We start from the raw sequence: 20,620 nt of genomic DNA, 5'->3' as shown, positions 1-20,620 counted from the left end.
AGACCATCTCCGGTGACCTTCTCCCTTACCTCACCTCGCTGATCAACTCATCCTTGACCGCTGGCTATGTCCCGTCCGTCTTCAAGAGAGCGAGAGTTGCACCCCTTCTCAAAAAACCAAAACTCGATCCCTCTGATGTCGACAACTACAGACCAGTATCCCTTCTTTCTTTTCTCTCCAAAACTATTGAGCGTGCCGTCTTTAGCCAACTCTCTTGCTATCTCTCTCAGAATGACCTTCTTGATCCAAACCAGTCAGGTTTCAAGACTGGTCATTCAACTGAGACTGCTCTTCTCTGTGTCACAGAGGCTCTCCGCACTGCTAAAGCTAACTCTCTCTCCTCTGCTCTTGTCCTTCTAGACCTGTCTGCTGCCTTTGATACTGTGAACCATCAGATCCTCCTCTCCACCCTCTCCGAGCTGGGCATCTCCGGCGCGGCTCACTCTTGGATTGCGTCCTACCTGACCGGTCGCTCCTACCAAGTGGCGTGGCGAGAAGCTGTCTCCGCACCACGTGCTCTCACCACTGGTGTCCCCCAGGGCTCAGTTCTAGGCCCTCTCCTATTCTCGCTATACACCAAGTCACTTGGCTCTGTCATATCCTCACATGGCCTCTCCTATCATTGCTACGCTGACGACACACAACTAATTTTTTCCTTTCCCCCTTCTGATAACCAGGTGGCGAATTGCATCTCTGCATGTCTGGCAGACATATCAGTATGGATGACGGATCACCACCTCAAGCTGAACCTCGGCAAGACGGAGCTGCTCTTCCTCCCGGGGAAGGACTGCCCGTTCCATGATCTCGCCATCACGGTTGACAACTCCGTTGTGTCCTCCTCCCAGAGTGCGAAGAGCCTTGGCGTGACCCTGGACAACACCCTGTCGTTCTCCGCTAACATCAAGGCGGTGACCCGATCCTGTAGGTTCATGCTCTACAACATTCGGAGAGTACGACCCTGCCTTACACAGGAAGCGGCACAAGTCCTAATCCAGGCACTTGTCATCTCCCGTCTGGATTACTGCAACTCGCTGTTGGCTGGGCTCCCTGCCTGTGCCATTAAACCCCTACAACTCATCCAGAATGCCGCAGCCCGTCTGGTGTTCAACCTTCCCAAGTTCTCTCACGTCACCCCGCTCCTCCGCACACTCCACTGGCTTCCAGTTGAAGCTCGCATCTGCTACAAGACCATGGTGCTTGCCTACGGAGCTGTGAGGGGAACGGCACCTCCGTACCTTCAGGCTCTGGTCAGTCCCTACACCCAAACGAGGGCACTGCGTTCATCCACCTCTGGCCTGCTGGCTCCCCTACCTCTGCGGAAGCATAGTTCCCGCTCAGCCCAGTCAAAACTGTTCGCTGCTCTGTTCGCTGCTCTCTCCCTCACAACGCCAGGACAGCGGAGTCACTCACCACCTTCCGGAGACATTTGAAACCCCACCTCTTTAAGAAATACCTGGGATAGGATAAAGTAATCCTTCTACCCCCCTTTACTCCAACCCACCCCCCAAAAATTTTTTTTTATTACGGGAGCTGAGTCACTGGCTCTACTAGTGCTCTCCCATGCCGTCCCAAGGAGGGGTGCATCACGTCATGCCAGGATTTTTTCGCTATACTCGACTTGAGTGTATTGAGTCACTGATTTTCCTGTCTGGTTTTGCCCCACCCCCTGGCTCGTGCGGTGGGGGAGATCTTCTAAACTCAGCCTTGTCTCATGGTAGTAAGTGGGTGGTCCGTTGATATCCCTGCCTGATTGGCCTTGTCTGGGGGTATTGTCGGACGGGGCCACAGTGTCCCTCGACCCCCCTGTCTCAGTCTTCAGAAGTCTATGCTGCAGTAGTCTATGTGCCGGGGGTAATTCTCCTGTCTTATCTGGTGATCTTAAGTTCTCTCTCTCTCTCTCTCTCAATTCAATTTCAATTTCAATTTAAGGGCTTTATTGGCATGGGAAACGTGTGTTAACATTGCCAAAGCAAGTGAAGTAGATAGTAAACAAAAGTGAAATAAACAATAAATATTAACAGTAAACATTACACTCAGAAGTTTCAAAATAATAAAGACATTTCAAATGTCATATTATGTATATATACAGTGTTGTAACAATGTGCAAATAGTTAAAGTACAAATGGGAAAATAAATAAACATAAATATGGGTTGTATTTACAATGGTGTTTGTTCTTCACTGGTTGCCCTTTTCTTGTGGCAACAGGTCACAAATCTTGCAGCTGTGATGGCACACTGTGGTTTTTCACCAAGTAGATAAGGGAGTTTATCAAAATTGGGTCTCTCTCTCTCTCTCTCTCTCTCTCTCTCTCTCTCTCTCTCTCTCTCTCTCCCCTCTCTCTCTCTCTCTCTCTCTCTCTCTCTCCATCTCACCTGTTGCAGGTTCCTGCCTTTCTAGAGAGTTTTTCCTAGCCACCGTGCTGAGTTTCTGTATAAGCACTTTGTGACATCTGGTGATGTAAAAAGGGCTTTATAAATACATTTGATTGATTTAAATACCTTTTATTGACATAACATCTATGCGGATTAAATAAACAGCAAATTAACCCTAAACGGCAGTGAGTACACTTACATGGTCAAAGACACACTAAACACCAGTCAGGGTGTCCACAAGAAGGATTGTCCATGTGGAAAGGGTCCAGATGTAAGTTGAGGTGGAGGACAGGAGTTTATAGAGGTTGTCTCAACCTGCCCTCCTGGAAACAACTGAAGAGTTCAGGGGCAGCCTGGGGTCTCCAACCCCAGGCTAGGTCACTGATTGGCTGACTGGGTCAACGGACTCTGTTCCCTGGCAACTTGGTCCCTAACACATAGCTGTGAAGTGGCCTTCTGCAGCAGGATAATAGACTCAGGCTGAGGTTGGAGGTTGGTAACCTACCTCGCTGTAAGAAGTTACAAAGTCCCAGGGCCAGAGAGAGGGTTTGAGAAGTACTCATGGGCAACTTTAGCCTAACTCTAATGACATGGTTAAATATTTGTTGAAGCGGTACACAATTGTACAGTATGCTTCATGTGTGTGTGATGTTAGTGTGATGTTCTGAGAGTTATGCATGTTTGTACTTACTGGTACGGACACTTCATAAACGTATCCGAAATATGGTGTCCCGACAAAGATAGGGGGTGTGTCCTGGGTATCAATCACATTGATTGTCAAGGTGGCAGAGGATGACATCACCTGTTCCTTCCCATTGTAATTTCCACCACCATCCTGTTACAGAATCAAATATCCCAAATTATGCATACTTATTTTGTGTAATTTAAATTAAAAGATCAGACATGGCTGTGTGGTCCTTTAACCATTATTTATCCAAGTTTGTCTTAATTGAGATAAAATCTATCTTTCAAGAAGGACTCGGCACAAGATAGCAGCACAATCAACAGTAGAGATAACAAGGTGGATCATACTGCTGCTGGAAGTCTGTGCCCTACAATTTTTCAGAATTCGCGGGCAGTCCATCTTATTTATGTTGGGGGAAAAGTCGATGTAAAACATTGTTGAATTCAAACGTTCTGCTGACAGGTCCAAGACAGTTTGCGATTCTTTTCTCTTTCCAGATACAGCATAAATTACTGCTAAAGATTCTGCCAACACAGTAAATAGACCGGTAGCTTATGTAAAATATTTGACAGTATGGGTAGGCTACAGTATTGCTGTGCGATAGGAGCACGACATCATTGCCTATTTAATCTCTGAGCGTATACCAAGACAGGACATATAAACCCAATAATCTATTGATAAACTAAATATTTAACAGTAATTTGTCTTTTGCATGCCGTGTCTTGATGCCAATAGTTCCAAATTATACAGTAAATGAAGGGCATTATTGTCATACAGGATATTTATAACGGGAAGCATGTGTATGTATGGCGTGCGCCAAGTTTATGAATCTCAATATTTGTGTACGTGCGCAGACTTCTCAGAAATGGCGCATGCAGAAATGTAGTGTGAAATTTGCGCAATAGTTATAAATGAGGCCCCAGGACACTAGCATGCCTGAATCCTAGATTTAACCACAGTGACATTGGCCAATTGCCTGAATGTGTTTTTATTAGCGGTGTGCTATTGATTTTTCATTTACTTCATGTATATCCTGTTTATCATGAGGATTCAGTACCCCATTCCTTATTATAAGGTGATAAAGAGTGAGCATGTTGTTTGCCAATACATGATATACTGTAGGGTTATCAGTGTTATCAGTGGCAGTCAATGACCATTACCTTGGCCACCACTGTGATGAAGTGTGTCGTCGACCTCTCATAGTCCAGCATCTCCCCGGGCTTGATCCTCAGCACACCACTGTGTCGGTCTATGGCAAACTTACTGGACTGACCATTAGTCTGTCATGGCAGAAAGAAAGGCATCATATTAAAAGCTTAAATACATACCGATGACATCAAACAGCAAAGAGCCTCTCCATCCTGAAACCCCACCATCACCACTCACTCAGGTAAATGTGAGCAGACATCTCATGCCAGTATTCAGATAAATACATAACCACTACTCTAAGGACCATGGGAATTTAGACAAAGAGTGTATACAATATATGCATATCTATGTTTGGATATAAAGAGGCCATATGCCCTGAAGAGGGGCAGGCAGGTAAAAAGCTGGTGTGTCCAGATGTGCTTTGCATCAGTGTCACTCTTGCCCAGCTATGCTCTGCTCCTAATAGCACGTCCCCACACAAAGTGCACAACAACATTCCCGCCATCTCCGGCCAAAGCAGCCCTCTAAGCCACCAATACCTCACACAAATTGAACTGTGATTTAATCCCCGGCCGATGAGCCCCATAACTACACACACGTGTTCACATACATACACGTGCATGTGTGTGTAAACATACACACAGGACTGTTTCGCTAGCACGGACTAGAATATGTTCCGGGATTCATCCGATAACATTGAGGAGTTTACCACATCAGTCACTGGCTTCATTAAGAAGTGCATTGACGACGTCGTCCCCACAGTGACCGTACGTACATATCCCAACCAGAAGCCATGGATTACAGGCAACATCTGCACTGAGCTAAAGGCTAGAGCTGCCGCTTTCAAGGAGCGGGACAATTTTCCGGACACTTATAAGAAATCCCTCTACGCCCTCTGACGAACCATCAAACAGGCAAAGCTTCAATACAGGACTAAGATCGAATCCTACTACGCCGTGTCTGACGCTCATTGGATGTGTCTGGGCTTGCATACTATCACGGATTACAAAAGGATACCCAGTCACCAGCTGCCCAGTGATGCGAGCCTACCAGATGAGCTAAATGCCTTCTATGCTTACTTCAAGGCAAGCAACACCATAGTGCCCTCCAAGCTCATCACTAAGGTCAGGACCCTGGGACTGAACACCTCCTGCTGCAACTGGATCCTCGACTTCCTGACGGGCCGCCCCCAGGTGGTGAGGGTAGGCAGCAACACATCCGCCATGCTGACCCTCAACATGGGGGCCCCTTAGGGGTGCGTACTTAGTCCCCTCCTGTACTCCCTGTTCAACTACGACTGCATGGCCGCGCACGACTCCAACACCATCACCAAGTTGGTTGATGACACGACTGTGGTAGGCCTAATCAGTGACGACGATGAGACAACAACCTCTCCCTAAACGCCAACAAGACAAAGCATGCCCCCATCCACATTGACAGGGCTGTAGTGGAGCGGGTTGAGAGCTTCAAGTTCCTCGGTGTCCATATCACTAAGGAATTAACATGGTCCACAAATACCAATTAACATGGTCCACAAATACCAATAAAGTTGTGAAGAATGCACGACAATGCGTCTTCCCCCTCAAGAGGCTGAAAAGATTTGGCATGGGCCCTCAGATTCTCAAAAAGTTATACAGCTGCACTGTTGAGAGCATCTTGACTGGCTGCATCACCGCTTGGTATGGCAACTGCTTGGCATCTGACCACAAGGCGCTACAGAGGGTAGTGCGTACGGCCCAGTACATCACTGGGGCCCAGGCTCCCTGCCATCCAGGACCTCTATACCAGGCTGTGTCAGAGGAAGGCCCTAAAAATTGTCAAAGACTCCAGCCACCCAAGTCATAGACTGTTCTCTCTGCTACCACACTTCAAGTGGTACCGATGCACCAAATCTGGAACCAACAGGAACCTGAACAGCTTCTATCCCCAAGACAAGAGACAGCTAAATATTTAACCAAATGGCTCCCAGGCTATCTGCATTGACCCACTTTTGCATTAACTCTTTTAACTCATCACATATGCTGCTTGCTACTGCTTATTATCGATCCTGTTGCCTAGTCAATTTTCCCATACCTACAGTGCCTTCAGAAAGTATTCACTCCCCTTGACTTTATCCACAGTTTGTTGTGTTACAGCCTGAATTTAAAATGTATTAAATTCCGATGTTTTGTCACTGGCCCACACACATTAACCCATAATGTCAAATAGGAAATATGTTTTTCGAAATTTTTACAAATTAATTAAAAATGAAAAGCTGAAATGTCGTGAGTCAATAAGTATTCAACCCCTTTGTTTTGGCAAACCGAAATAAGTTCAGGAGTAAAAATGTGCTTATCAAGTCACATAATAAATTGCATGGATTCACTCTGTGTGCAATAATAGTGTTGAACATGATTATTTTATGACTAGCTCTTCTCTGTACCCCACACATACAATTATCTGTAAGGTCCGTCAGTCGAGCAGTGAATTTCAAACACAGATTCAACCTCAAAGATCTTCATTGCCTCGCAAAGAAGGGCACCAATTGGTAGATGGGTAAAAAAATAAAAAAGCAGACATTGAATAGCTCTTTGAGCATAGTGAAGTTATTAATTACACTTTGGATGGTGTATTAAAGTTTAATTGCTTTGCCACATGCCGCCTTCTTTTCACTCTGTCAATTTGGTTTGTATTTCGAGTAACTACAATGCTGTTGATCCATCCTCAGTTTTCTCCTATCACAGCCATTAAACTCTGTAACTGTTTTAAAATCATCATTGGCCTCATGGTGAAATCCCTGAGCGGTTTCCTTCCTCTACGACAACTGAGTTAGGAAGGACGCCTTTATCTTTGCAGTGACTGGTTGTGCTGATACACCATCCAAAGTGTAATTAATAACTTCACCATGTTCAAAGCAATATTAAATGTCTGATTTTTTTTACCCATCTACCAATAGGTGCCTTTCTTTACGAGGCATTGTAAAACCTCCATGGTCTTTGTGGTTGAATCTGTGTTTGAAATTCACTGCTCGACTGAGGGCCATTAAAGACAATTGTATGTGTGGGGTACAGAGATGAGGTAGTCATTCAAAAATTATGTTAAACACTATCATTGCACACATAGTGAGTTCATGCAACTTATTATGTTACTTGTTTTCATTATGACTGCCATAGGCCAATGGCCACTGACGTTTGATTTTGTAAATTAAAAAAATTAGCCAAAAAGAAAGCTGTCCTGCTCCTTCCCTGACTTTTCCTAAATGTTTGTATTTTACATTGTTCATTTGTCAGAATTTTGAAATCACAAACAAAAAGGTATCTAGAGCCTTTTTACCTGTTGCTTTCATACCTATTCCCACCAAGACAATGTGCTGTAGGACGTTGGTACCCAGCCAGAAATATACGATGCCAGTCAGCCTGCACAGCCAGGCCATCTCTCTCTCATCACTGAATGAATGACAAATGGATGAATGGGCGATAATTATGCACCTTACTTCACCATTGAATTTAAATTAGGCCTAACTGAATGATAAGGAGGGTGAAGAGGTTGATTTAATTTAGAAAGACAATAGTGTAATGATGAGTTTGTATTATGCCTATCTATCAGTGTCACGTTCGTTTAAGGACGGGTCAGACCAAGGCGCAGTGTGAAATGCGTACATGTTTATTTCACTGATAAACACACGAACAAAACAAACCAACGACACGTGAAGTCCTAAGGCTAAACACAATACAAGCCTCAACCACGGAACAAGATCCCACAAAAACTGAATGCAAACAGGCTGCCTAAGTATGATCCCCAATCAGAGACAACGAGTGACAGCTGTCTCTGATTGGGAATCACACCCGGCCAAACATAGAAATACAACACCTAGACTGAGAACATAGAAAATACAACATAGAACTCCACACCCTGACTCAACATACTAGAGTCCCATACGTCAGGGTGTGGCAGTACCCCCCTCCCCCCCACAGGTGCGGACTCCGACCACACAAACCTTACATAACAGGGTAGGGTCTGGGTGGGCATTCCGGCTCCTTGCACCAGGCCAGTGGTGCGTGTTGCCAGTCCGGCCCGGCCCCGGCCTGGTGCGTGGAGCAGGAACAGACCGGGCCGGACTGGCAACACGCACCACTGGCTTGGTGCGGGGAGCAGGAATGGGCCAGGCCGGACTGGCGACACGCACCACTGGCCTGTTGCGAGGAACAGGAACAGGCCATACCAGACTGGGAACACGCACCACTGGCTTGGAGCGGGGAGCAGGCACGGGCCGTACCAGACTGGGAACACGCACCACTGACTTGGTGCGAGGAACAGGAACGGGCCGGGCCGGACTGGGCACACGCACCACTAATTTGGTGCGAGACGCAGGCACGAGGTGTACCGGACTGGGAACTGACATTAGAGATCTCCGACTGTACCAGTCTTTCACTCTCCGCGCCCAGTCCTCCTCCCGTGAGGACTCCTCCCTGAGCCCCCACGAGTGCAGTGGTCGGGGCTCTTCTCCATCGATCCCCGACCACCCTTTTAGCCCCCCCAAACATTTTTCTTGGGGCTGTCTCTCGTGCTTCCTCCTCGGCCGGCGCCTTCTGTGTTGCCGTTGCTCCTCTCTAAACCGGGCCTCCACTGTCTCCTCCCAAGGACGGCGATCCATCCCAGCCTGAATCTCCTCCCATGTCCAGGATCTCCTCCCATGTCCAGGATGTCTGCTCCTGGGCACGCTGCTTGGTCCATTTTTGGTGGGATCTTCTGTCACGTTTGTTTAAGGACGGGTCAGACCAAGGAGCAGCGTAAAATGCGTACATGTTTATTTTACCGATAAACACACGAACAAAACAACAAACCAGCGACACGTGAAGTCCTAAGGCTAAACACAATACAAGACTCTAACACGGAACAAGATCCCACAACAACTGAATGCAAACAGGCTGCCTAAGTATGATCCCCAATCAGAGACAACGAGTGACAGCTGTCTCTGATTGGGAATCACACCTGGCCAAACATAGAAATACAACACCTAGACTGAGAACATAGAAAATACAACATAGAACTCCACACCCTGACTCAACATACTAGAGTCCCATACGTCAGGGTGTGACAATCAGCAGCAAATAATTTGACCACACACCTTCTCTTTTACATTTTACTTTGTAAAAAGAAGCTGTTATGGGACTGTTTTATTTGCTACAACTCTTTTACTAATCGAATGTATTGTAAGGGAAACAAAAAAATGCAATGTGTTGCAGTAGGCCTTTAGAATAATGCAAAACATATCCTTGACTCTATCCAACTTGATGAGCGGGAAATATATGATGCCAGTCAGCCTGCACAGCCAGCCCATCGAAACTACACCTAAACTATACCGAAACTAATTTCACACATAATAAGAGTCAGCCTATAGACACGATTACATTGACAATAATCTGGTGAGTAACAATATTAGGCCTATCAGTTGTCAAATTGTACATGAAGACATGGGCGCATCATGTAATTTACAGATGCAGGGAAAGGATCATCACTTTATCAAATCCTCCTTCAGAGTCACTTGCATATTTCTATATAGTATCAGTAAAAGCATATTGTGCAGTTTCTATTACACTTACCATTGTCAAATAACTCTCATAATTCAAGAGGTGTAGCTCTATTTACAAATGTCACTTTTTCCAGGGATATCCCTGCTGTCCATGCATTCAGCACATGACCACTCGCGTGGCACCATTTCTTTGGCTACTAAACAAAAAGTAGTAACATAATAAACTTCGTAAATGATATCATAGGTAGGACTGGTGGAGTTATGTCACACATGCAGCTAACAAAAACATATGGAAATGTCTGCTCTACCCAAAATTACAACCAAATAATTGCAGCATTACCGCAAAAATGGAAGAGGAAAGTGGAAGGGGGAAAAAGGAAGGAACTTCTCTGTTGGCCCTGCATTAAAGAACATAATTGGTTAAAGAAAATTCGGATAAATAAAAAAGTATACCAGTTTAATTTAAGGGCCAAAGGATTGACAGCCGTCCCATATAGATTGCAAAATAGTTGGGAAGAGATTTTTGACGTACCGATTACATAGCATACTGTTTATGAACTGATACGCAAAACGACGCCGGATTCAAAACTTATAATTTTTCAATTTAAATTATTCTACAAAATTCTTGCTACCAATAGAATGTTATTTATATGGAGGATACAATCTTCCCAGCTCTGCAGATTTTGGTACTGTCCATTTGTAGCTTGTTTTTGGACTCAGGTCCATGAATGGCTAAAGGATTGCAATATTTACCTGGAGCTAACCCTGCAGATAGCACTACTGGGTGATCTGAAAAATCACAGTCAATCGATCAATAATATAATAATACTTTTAGCAAAAATGTTTATTTTCAATTTACAATCTGTAGAAACAATGAGAATAGAAGGGTTCAGAACTTTTGTAAAACATCACAGTACAGTTTAACAATATATTGCAAATAGAAATCCAATATGGATGGTGTTAAGTGATAGATGGGTGGTGTTGAATGGAGTTGAAGGATGGGACTAATAACAACTAACAACAACATGATAACTAATGTAAAGCATACTGTGTCCATAATAAGTATATAGGTTATAGGTTGAGAGCTTTGTGAAAGAGCACAGTTAGAAAGAAATGGCATATAGAAGCAAACTGGATGGACATTATGAAAATGATCGGAGAGGTTGAGGGTAGAGGAAGTTTAGGAGTAAAAACAAACAAAATGAATTATTGTAAAATTGACTGTGTCAATAAAATATGTATAGTATGTATAAGCTGGAAGTAGGCTTGCCATAACAAAGGGGTAGAATACTTACTGACTCAAGACATTTCAGATTTACATTTTTTATTAATTTGTAAGCATTTTGAAAAACATAATGCCACTTTGACATTAGGGGGTATTGTGTGTAGGCCAGTGACACAAAATCTAAATGTAATCCATTTTAAATTCAGGCTGTAACACAACAAAATGTGGAAGAAGTCAAGGGGTGTGAATACTTTCTGAAGGCACTGTATGTTTGGGACAAATCCAAAAGAACACATTACTGAGTACCACTCTCCATATTTTCAAGCATAGTGGCGGCTGCATCATGTTATGGGTACACTTGTAATTGTTAAGGACTGGGGAGTTTTTCAGGATAGAAAATAACCAGAATGGACCTAAACACAGGCAGTCCTAGGGGAAAACCTAGTTCAGTCTGCTTTCCACCAGACACTGGGAGATGAATTCACCTTTCAGCAGGACAATAACCTAAAACACAAGGCCAAATCTACACTGGAGTTGCTTACCAAGAAGACAGTGAATGGTCCTGAGTGGTCGAGTTACAGTTTTGATTTAAATCTACTTTAAAATCAATGGCAAGACCAGACAATGGTTGTCTAGCAATGATTAACAACCAATTTGATAGAGCTTGAATAATTTTGAAAGGAATAATGGGCAAATGTTGCCCAATCCAGGTGTGGAAAGCTCTTAGAGATTTACCTAGAAATACTCACACAAGTAATCCCTGCCAAAGGTGCTTCTACAAAGTATTGATTCAGGGGTGTGAATATTTATGTAAATTATATATTTCTGTATTTCATTTTCAATACATTTGTAAAATTTCTAAAAACATGTTTTTCATTACGGGCATTGCCATTGGCTGCATGGAGTTGCATTAAGATAAATCCCATGCAGCCTTGTTTAAAAGTTCAAACACTGGAATGTGAGATGTAATCTACACCTCGATTAGGCTGATAGAAATCATAATTATTTTGTTTAATTATTTTTTATTTGAGCGTAGTTATTTATATATAGCCTACACTTTCTCGTTCTGAACTTCTAACGCGAGTGGGATGGGTGTGGCTTCCTGACAATGATCAAGAGCAGCTGATCACCGATTTGACAGCTCCAACACAGTAACACCCCTGACACCGACAAAACATCAGCTATGCGGGAGTCGGCTATGGCCGGTTAACACTTGATTTGATTTAATCTAGGCCTTAGTGCAGACCTGCGGTGACCTCTGGGTGGGGACTGGTTGGGGGCTTATCCTAGCCAGATGTTACAGTACCTGTAGATAGAAGGTGACCGAGCCTCCAGAGCCTGTATCCCGATCCACAGCCAGCACTTTGTAGATACTACTCCCAGATTCAGAGTTCTGGGATAAGCAGAAAAAAACACAAGGTAGTAATGTAGGGCATGACATGTAGGGCAAATTGAATAGGCCAGGGTAGAATGATCGCTGTTTTGGTTTAACTTCATTTGGGGGAAAACCTTGTCCACTGGTTACATTTTCTCTAGGTTTTTGCAGTTTTCATGTGCACTGACACCCATTCAAATCAATAGACAATTTGTTTCTCTTTCATAGCAAATAAATGTTAATGACCATGAACATTACAATGAGCGTTACAATGGTCGATATAATGTAATTATTTCTAGTTGGACCTGACGCAATAGGGAAGAAGTGACGTCTGGTCATCAGCTAAGACAGCTATACTTTCTAAAGCCCATGGATGTTTTGCCTGTTAGCTAATATAAGGAAAGTATAGCATCGACGGTTCTGATTTTTTAAAATATATGTTATTGCCTTCATTTTTTATAAATTACATTATATTAGCCAACAGAAAAAACATATATGTTTTCTATAATGAGAGCTGTACCAGGCCTGGACTTCCTATTCTGCTCCCTATAAGCCCTGCTGAAAGAAAACAGCATAGACCAGCATAGATTTCAAGCTGGTCCATGCTGGTATATGCTGGTCAGTGCTGGTTGGATGCTGGTCAAGCTGGTCTGACCAGCATGGTCTAGCAGGTCTGACCAGCATGGTCTAGCTGGTTATGCTGGTTGACCAGCATGTTCTGCTGGTCAAGCTTGTCTAGCTGGTTAGGCTGGCCAACTAGCTGGTCAAGATGGTGATGCTGGTGACCAGCTCATGCTGGTGATTCTGGTGAACAGCTTTTGCTGGTATGCTGGTGATGCTGGTATGCTGGTGACCAAGCTGGTCCATGCCGGTCTATGCTGGTCCAGCATGGTCTAGCTGGCCAAGCTGGTCTGCAAAACCACACCCATCATTATCATATTTCCCAGCATGCTCTATTGCAGTTAGATTTGTAGAGTTGTTTGTTTCAATATCTTTTTTGTTTGTTGTGTTTTTGCATGTACATTGATTAATTAATTAATCTTCTGCTACACAAAGATAAATAACATACATTTTTCTAAACTAATCCAATCTGTTAGTTGGACCCGTTACCCATTACAATTGTTGGATATCCCCACTGGCTGGATTCCAATAGAAATTAAACATCACTTTTCAAGCCAGCATAATATGACTTTATGCTGGTCACCAGCAAAAACACAGTGAAGGCTGGTCACCAGCATGGTCTATGCAGTTTTTTTCAGCAGGGGAGATCTTGTCTTTCACTACAGTATAACCCAAAAACCTGGACATCATGTCCAGTACAGTACAGCTGTGCCAATTGCACTTTCGGAAGTATTGCATACCGACTGTTGAGAATTAAAACACTTTTTATATGAAGGCCACAATGTTTTACCTCTGGAACATCCAAAAGAGAGGGCAGGTTTTTGAACACTGGTCGTTCATCATTGGCATCCATGACAAACACTGTGACCTTTTCAGTAACCTGCAATAAGAGAGGAGGCAACAGGGAATTCAATGACATATTTTTGATGAATGACAGATAATTCATAGTGTCTATAATTATTTTATTTTTTTACTATATTTTATTCGGTTTACGTATAAAAACCAAGTATAACTGAGTATGCTTACCTTATTTCGGCCATCTGTGATACTGACAAGAACTTCAATAGAATCTAAAATCTTTGGTGGCAGAGGAAATAATGTCCCTCAAAATACAGTAGTTGATGTCAAAATTTCAAGACTTTGAGGCCACTGAATGTGAATGAAAGCTACATCAGACAAGGATAAATATTATACTCATATATAATATATTTAATCTGAACCAATCAGAAAACATTCAAACTGTGTGTGCTATATGTTGATGTGAGGTGTACCTCTCTGTCCAGTTCTTCCACCAGAGTTATGTTTCCAGACTTGGGCTCCACTCTGAAGTATTCTTTGGCACCAGGTTCAAAGTTCAACCCATACCTCACCTCTTGTCCTTCCGGGTCGGTGCCATTGAGAGCATAGATCTGTGTGCCTGAGGAGCAAATTCATAAAATTTTCACAATACGCTACATTCTCACTGTAAGCTGTGGTTGAATTTTTTGTTGTTGACAGAAACATTTGGGGAATTGGATAGGTTTGTTTTGGTAGATAAAGTCTTAGGCAGAGGCAGGAAGGAAGGGGGGAAGGTCCTCAGTATTTTGGAGAAAAGTCTGAAACAATAATTGTCAACCCAGTAAAAGCATGTCATTGGCTCATCTCATCTGCTTTTCCCCCCTCAAAATAATTGTCATCCTCACTGCAAAAAAAAATCCTGTAATCTTTACAGTAAATTACTGGCAGCACAGAAGCCAGTACATTTCTGTAGATTTACAGCAACTTTACTGAAACAAACATTTACAGCATTTTACTGGAACAGCTGTATTTTCTAGAATGTACAGTGTATTACTGGAAGCACAGTGATTGGTAAAACATTATAGATCTACAGTGTAGGCCGCTAGTGCCAACGATTGGCAGTATTTTTGTTCTATGTATTTGATATGCAGTGCCTACGGAAAGTATTAACACCCATTGACTTTTTCCACATTTTGATACGTTACAGCCTTATTCTAAAATTGATTAAATTGTTTTTTTTCCTCATCAATCTATACACAATACCCCAAAATGACAAAGCAAAAAAAGGTTTTTAGAAATCTTGGCTAATTAATAAAATACAAAAATCTGAAATAACACATTTACATAAGTATCCTTTACTCAGTACTTTGTTGAAGCACCTTTGGCAACGAATACAGCTTTGAGTCTTCTTGGGTATGATGCTACAAGCTTGGCACACCTGTATTTGGGGAGTTTCTCCCATTCTTCTCAGCAGATCCTCTCAAGTTCTGTCAGGTAGGATGGGGAGCGCCACTCCTGCATTGTCTTGTTTTCATCAAGGTTCTCTCTGTACTTTGTTCCATTCATCTTTGCCTCGATCCTGACTAGTCTCGCAGTTCCTACCATTGAAAAACATCCCCACAGCATGATGCTGCCACCACCATGCTTCACCTGGGATGTGCCAGGTTTCCTCCAGACATGACGCTTGGCATTCAGGTCAAAGAGTTCAATCTTGGTTTCATCAGACCAGAGAATCTTGTTTCTCATGGTGTGAGAGTCTTTAGGTGCCTTTTGGCAAACTCCAAGTGGGCTGTCATGTGCCTTGTACTGAGGAGTGGCTTCCGTCTGGCCACTTTACCATAAAGTCCTGATTGGTAGAGTGCTGCAGAGATGGTTGTCCTTCTGGAAGGTTCTCCCATCTCCACAGAGGAACTCTAGAGCTCTGTCAGAGTGACCATTGGGTTCTTCGTCACCTCCCTGACCAAGGCCCTTCTCCCCCGATTGCTCAGTTTGGCCAGGCTGCCAGCTCTATGAAGAATCTTGGTGGTTCCAAAGTTCTTCCATCTAAGAATGCTGCAGACATTTTTTGGTACCCTTCCCCAGGTCTGTGCCTCGACACAATCCTGTCTTGAAGCTCTACGGACAATTCCTTCAACCTCATGGCTTGGTTTTTGCTCTGACATGCACTGTCAACTGTGGGACCTTATATAGACTGATGTGTGACTTTCCAAATCATGTCCAATCAATTGAATTTACCACAGGTGGACTCCAATCAAGTTGTAAAAACATCTCAACGATGATCAATGGAAACAGTATGCACCTGAGCTCAATTTCAAATCTTATAGCAAAGGGTCTGAATACTTACGTAAATAAGGTATTTATGTTGTGTATTTATGATACATTTGCAAAAATGTCTAAAAACCAGTTTTTGCTTTGTCATTATGGGGTATTGTGTGTAGATTGATGTAATAATAATGTAATCAATTTTAGAATAAGGCTCTACAGTAACAAAATGTGGAAAAAGTGAAGTGGTCTGAATACTTTCCGAATGCACTGTACTTCTAATAAGTTGTACTCAAAGTCAATGAAGGTCGTTATTACTTTAAATGATTATATTGTACTGACTCAAAACTAAATGAGAAGTCAAACCAGCAATTGTTTTTAAAGATATGATAACAAATGAACTTTTCCCCAGCATGCTCTACTGCAGGTAGATTTTTTGGAATTGTTTTTAATATCTGTGTTTTTGCATGTACATTGAGTGATTGATTGATTAAATGTTATGCTACAAAAAGTTTTAAAAAAAAAATCTCAACTAATCCTAATTTTTGCACCCGTTACTGAAATGGTTGTTCCAGTTTAACTGGCTTAGGTATTTTCCTCCTACTGTTCTTAACCCTGGCAGTCATTATGAGTGCAGGTTGCGGGTGAATACAAATGTAATCTGTTGGGTAGCCTAAGGCTGGCTCGAGTCCAATAGGAATTACACATCACCTTCTAAGCCAGCATAATGTAATTTACAGTTAGGGTTAGTGGGGGAAAATTACATTCAGACGGGCTATGCTGTTTTTTGCTTAGAGAATTGTATCTTATGTTCTAGTTTTTTTCTAAGCTGATACAAACTTGTCTTTGTGTGATTTAGTCATAAGACTGGGCGTATAGCTAAGAGCCGTTTGTGTGCGACTACAGCATGTGACACATCCCGTGTTTTTACTATCTACAGGATCTCAGCTGTGTGGAAACTTGCAGAAAGGAGCACATTATAGTGTGAGCTGTGGCAAATGCAGTTAGACAGTTGAGCCCTCGTGCTATCAACCTCGGGCTATCTTAATCTGCACAGACAAACTAATCGCCTTTTACACACTATGTTCCCCACCCCTGTTTACATACATCTGCTAAACTGCGACATAGACAAGATGTTGTACTTTCTATAAAAGCTGAGAGCCAACTCTGTTCATTGGGCTCTTGACTCTGCACCATTGAGTGACTGTTAACCGCTCCATTTTTGCAAATCTTATAATAAAGTTGTTTGAAGAATCTACAGTCTCTCTTCTTTAGAATTTCCACAACAATTTGGTGATGAGGATGGGATGGCTAACTCCATCTGCTGATCGCTCCCGGGGAGACCGAGGTTAACCATGCAGGGGGGCTACAGTAGACGTGGCTCAGGGAGCCCACACTCTGAATAAGCGGAGCAGAAAGGGACCTGCCTCGGACCCGGCAGGGAGCGTCAGTTGACGGATAAGCCATCCCGAACAGACAGAGTTAAGGGTGAGACTGATTTTCTTAAAGGTAACCTCCAATTGGGGAAAGTTCTAGGAACTTTTAGAAAATCCTGTTCTGGGAATAGGTCAGGCATGTTAGAGATACCAGGACAGAGTCCTGATGAAAGCGAATCCAGGATAAGATCCTGAGGTACTATACAGATACCAGGACACGGTCCTGAGGTAGAAGTAAGAAAATATTCCTGCAGGTTAGAAAAACATTGTAAAAGAACATTAATTATTCAGTGGACTGGTAAAACAGTTGGTTATGATTGGGAAACCAGCTATACATTTAAAATGTGCATAGGAAGAACTACCATTTGGGTACAACATTTAAAATTACATAGAGTAATACGAATATATTTTGATGGAGAAGAAATGACTTAAATTATAAGAAAGGAAGACATACCTAACCAAATACTGTTTGTTTTGTGTGTTTGTTTTTGTTTCCTGAGTTCGTGTGTATTGACGAGAGATTTATATTATGGACGGACGATGGACCCTAATTTTGGTAATATGTGTTGTCAACAACAGTGATATTTCAAGCGTGACACTGGTATAAGACATTAGGTCTCACATATTCTCCAGTAGTAAATTGGCAGACACTTCAGTATTGGTTCTAATACAAGGTATCAGGTGCTGTGACCAGTTAAAGGGCACAACTCTCCGGGGAAGTGGGTATCACTACCTTGGACAGTACCAGTCAAAAGTTTGAACACACCTACTCATTCAAGGGTTTTTCATTATTTTTCCTATTTTCTACATTGTAGAATAATAGCGGAAGACATCAACACTATGAAATAACACATTTGGAATCATGTAGTAACCAAAAAAGTGTTAAACAAATCAAAATATATTTTAGATTTTAGATTCTTCAAAGTAGCCACCCTTTGCCTTGATGACAGCTTTGCACAATCTTGGCATTCTCTCAACCAGCTTCATGAGGAATGCTTTTCCAACAGTCTTGAAAGAGTTCCTACATATGCTGAGCACTTGTTGGCTGCATTTCCTTCACTCTGCGGTCCAACTCATCCCAAACAATCTCAATTGGGTTGAGGTTGGGTGATTGTGGAGGCCAGGTCATCTGATGCAGGACTCCATCACTCTCCTTGGTCAAATATCCCTTACACAGCCTGGAGATGTGTTTTGGGTCATTGTCCTGTTGATAGTCCCACTTAGCACAAACCATATGAGATGGCGTTTTGCTGCAGAATGCTGTGGTAGTGCAGTTAACTCTAATGAACTTATCCTCTGCAGCAGGGGTAACTCTGGGTGGTCCTTTCCTGTGGCGTTCCTCATGAGAGCTAGTTTCATCATAGCGCTTGATGGTTTTTGCGACTGCACTTGAAGAAACTTTCAAAGTTTTTAAAATGTTCCGGATTCACTGACCTTCATGTCTTAAAGTAAGGATGGACTGTTGTACTGTTCTACAGTGAGGTTGTACTTTCTATAAAAGCGGAGAGCCAACTCTGTTCGTTGGGCTCTTAACTCTGCACCATTGAGTGATTGTTAACCACTCCATTTTTGCAAATCTTATAATAAAGTTGTTGTTTGAAGAATCTACAGCCTCTCTTCTTTAAAATTTCCACAACAGGTTGCCAAATTCTGGTATATTTCTGAGGTTTTCCAGAAAATCCTGGAAGATTACTGGGGGGAAAAATTATAAAGTTTGTGATTTTGCAAACCTACTTGCAGGCCTGATGTGGCTTGTAAACTATGAGTTTCAGGTCACTGTATAAGGCCTTATGATATACTGTATGTAATGGTTCAATTATAATGATAATATTCACATAGGAACTCATTTGTGAAGGCCACAACACTGAAAATGAAAGAATTCAACAACCATGTCTCTGTCATTAACAAATACAGTCATGGGGAGTAACTCTACAATTCAATCAAAAAGGCAAGGCACACTGGGAAATGATTGGAGGCGTGGCTTAGTGGGGGCATTAAATTTAAGTATACATTACTCAAAAAAACTGTATTTGTATGACTCATGAAGGTAGTACTGCTCCCTTCAGCTATTTAAGTTTCTTAACTTTTTTTTGTATTGGTAATCGGTTTCCTCAAAACGTTTGCGTAGCCAGAGCTTATCTGGTTTTACAGTGTAGTGACTGGGTGTATTGATACACTATCCAAAGTGTAATTAACAACCACCATCCTCAAAGGGATATTCAATGTCTGCCTGGAAATACAATTTCAAGTCTGGTACGGATAGTCCTCCTACAGCCAAAGAGCTGTTGTTTCTGATGAAGCATCCAAGATATGTAAAAGTCGACTTACGTTATCCAGCCGGAGCGTTCTAATTTCTGAATAATAGTTTAGATGGTTTAAAGCCTTAATAACACTGCCGTCCAATCACCAATTTTATTTCAGAAAACTGCCATTTACACATGAGCTACAAATAGATATAATTGGTTCAGGGCTTTATGGGCAGTTTCTTTACTTAAATGAAATGTCACAGAGCAAATCCTCCATTTTGGGGGTGGGGCTCATCGCGCTCTAGCGACTCCTTGTTCAGGAGCCTGTTAGTATCAAGAGCTGGTATGGCTTGCCGTGCAGAAGCAGAGAGAACAGTCTATGGCTTGGGTGTTTGGATTCTTTAATGGTTTTCCGGGCCTTCCTTTCACACGGCCTGATATAGAGTGATGTACTGGGCTGTCCGCACCACCCTCTGTAGCGCCATGCAATCGAGGGCGGTGCTTTTTACATACGAAGTGGTGATGCCGCAAGTCAAGATGCTCTCATTGGTACAGCTTATAACTTTTGAGGATTTGAGGGCCCATACCAAACCTTTTCCACCTCCTGATGGGGAAAAGGCTCTATCACGACTTCTTCACGACTGTGCGCGTGTGTGTGGACCATTTTATGTTCTTAGTGATTTGGACAGAGAGGAACTTGAAGCTCTCGACCTGCTCGACTGCAGCCCCGTCGAAGTGGATGGGGGTGTGCTCGCCCCCCAGTTTCCTGTAGTCCACGATCAGCTCCTTGTTACGTTTGATACCAGCGCGCCAAGGCATGCGGCGAAATAGCTAAGCAGTTAATTTCAAAGCAGTGTGCCGATGCTTGTATCGCTTTATCAGAAGAATGTGATCAATGACGTCCAAAGTTTTGTTTAGTCGAACAACCACCTGATTGGTTTGGTATTGGTTTTGGAAGA

The 20,620-nt window shown here is 42.8% G+C and overlaps 1 protein-coding gene across 2 annotated transcripts in view; it reads right to left on the bottom strand.

Moving 5' to 3' along the window:
- The window catches only part of LOC121553608 (cadherin-related family member 1-like), a 197,916-nt gene that overhangs the window by 158,279 nt on the left and 19,017 nt on the right, over nucleotides 1-20,620 (bottom strand). For both annotated transcript variants that reach the window (XM_041866854.1, XM_041866855.1), the window contains 6 exons: nucleotides 14,212-14,357; nucleotides 13,967-14,017; nucleotides 13,731-13,820; nucleotides 12,251-12,337; nucleotides 4,219-4,338; nucleotides 3,065-3,208 (listed from right to left, as the gene is read on the bottom strand). In XM_041866854.1, coding sequence (XP_041722788.1) covers nucleotides 3,065-3,208; nucleotides 4,219-4,338; nucleotides 12,251-12,337; nucleotides 13,731-13,820; nucleotides 13,967-14,017; nucleotides 14,212-14,357 — 638 coding nt within the window. The remainder of the gene's footprint in view (nucleotides 1-3,064; nucleotides 3,209-4,218; nucleotides 4,339-12,250; nucleotides 12,338-13,730; nucleotides 13,821-13,966; nucleotides 14,018-14,211; nucleotides 14,358-20,620) is intronic.

This window comes from Coregonus clupeaformis, chromosome 37 (genome assembly GCF_020615455.1).
Source record: "Coregonus clupeaformis isolate EN_2021a chromosome 37, ASM2061545v1, whole genome shotgun sequence".
Classification (NCBI taxonomy): domain Eukaryota; kingdom Metazoa; phylum Chordata; class Actinopteri; order Salmoniformes; family Salmonidae; genus Coregonus; species Coregonus clupeaformis.
The sequence above is the reverse complement of the archived record's forward strand: the minus strand, read 5'-3'. Positions and strand labels throughout refer to the sequence as shown.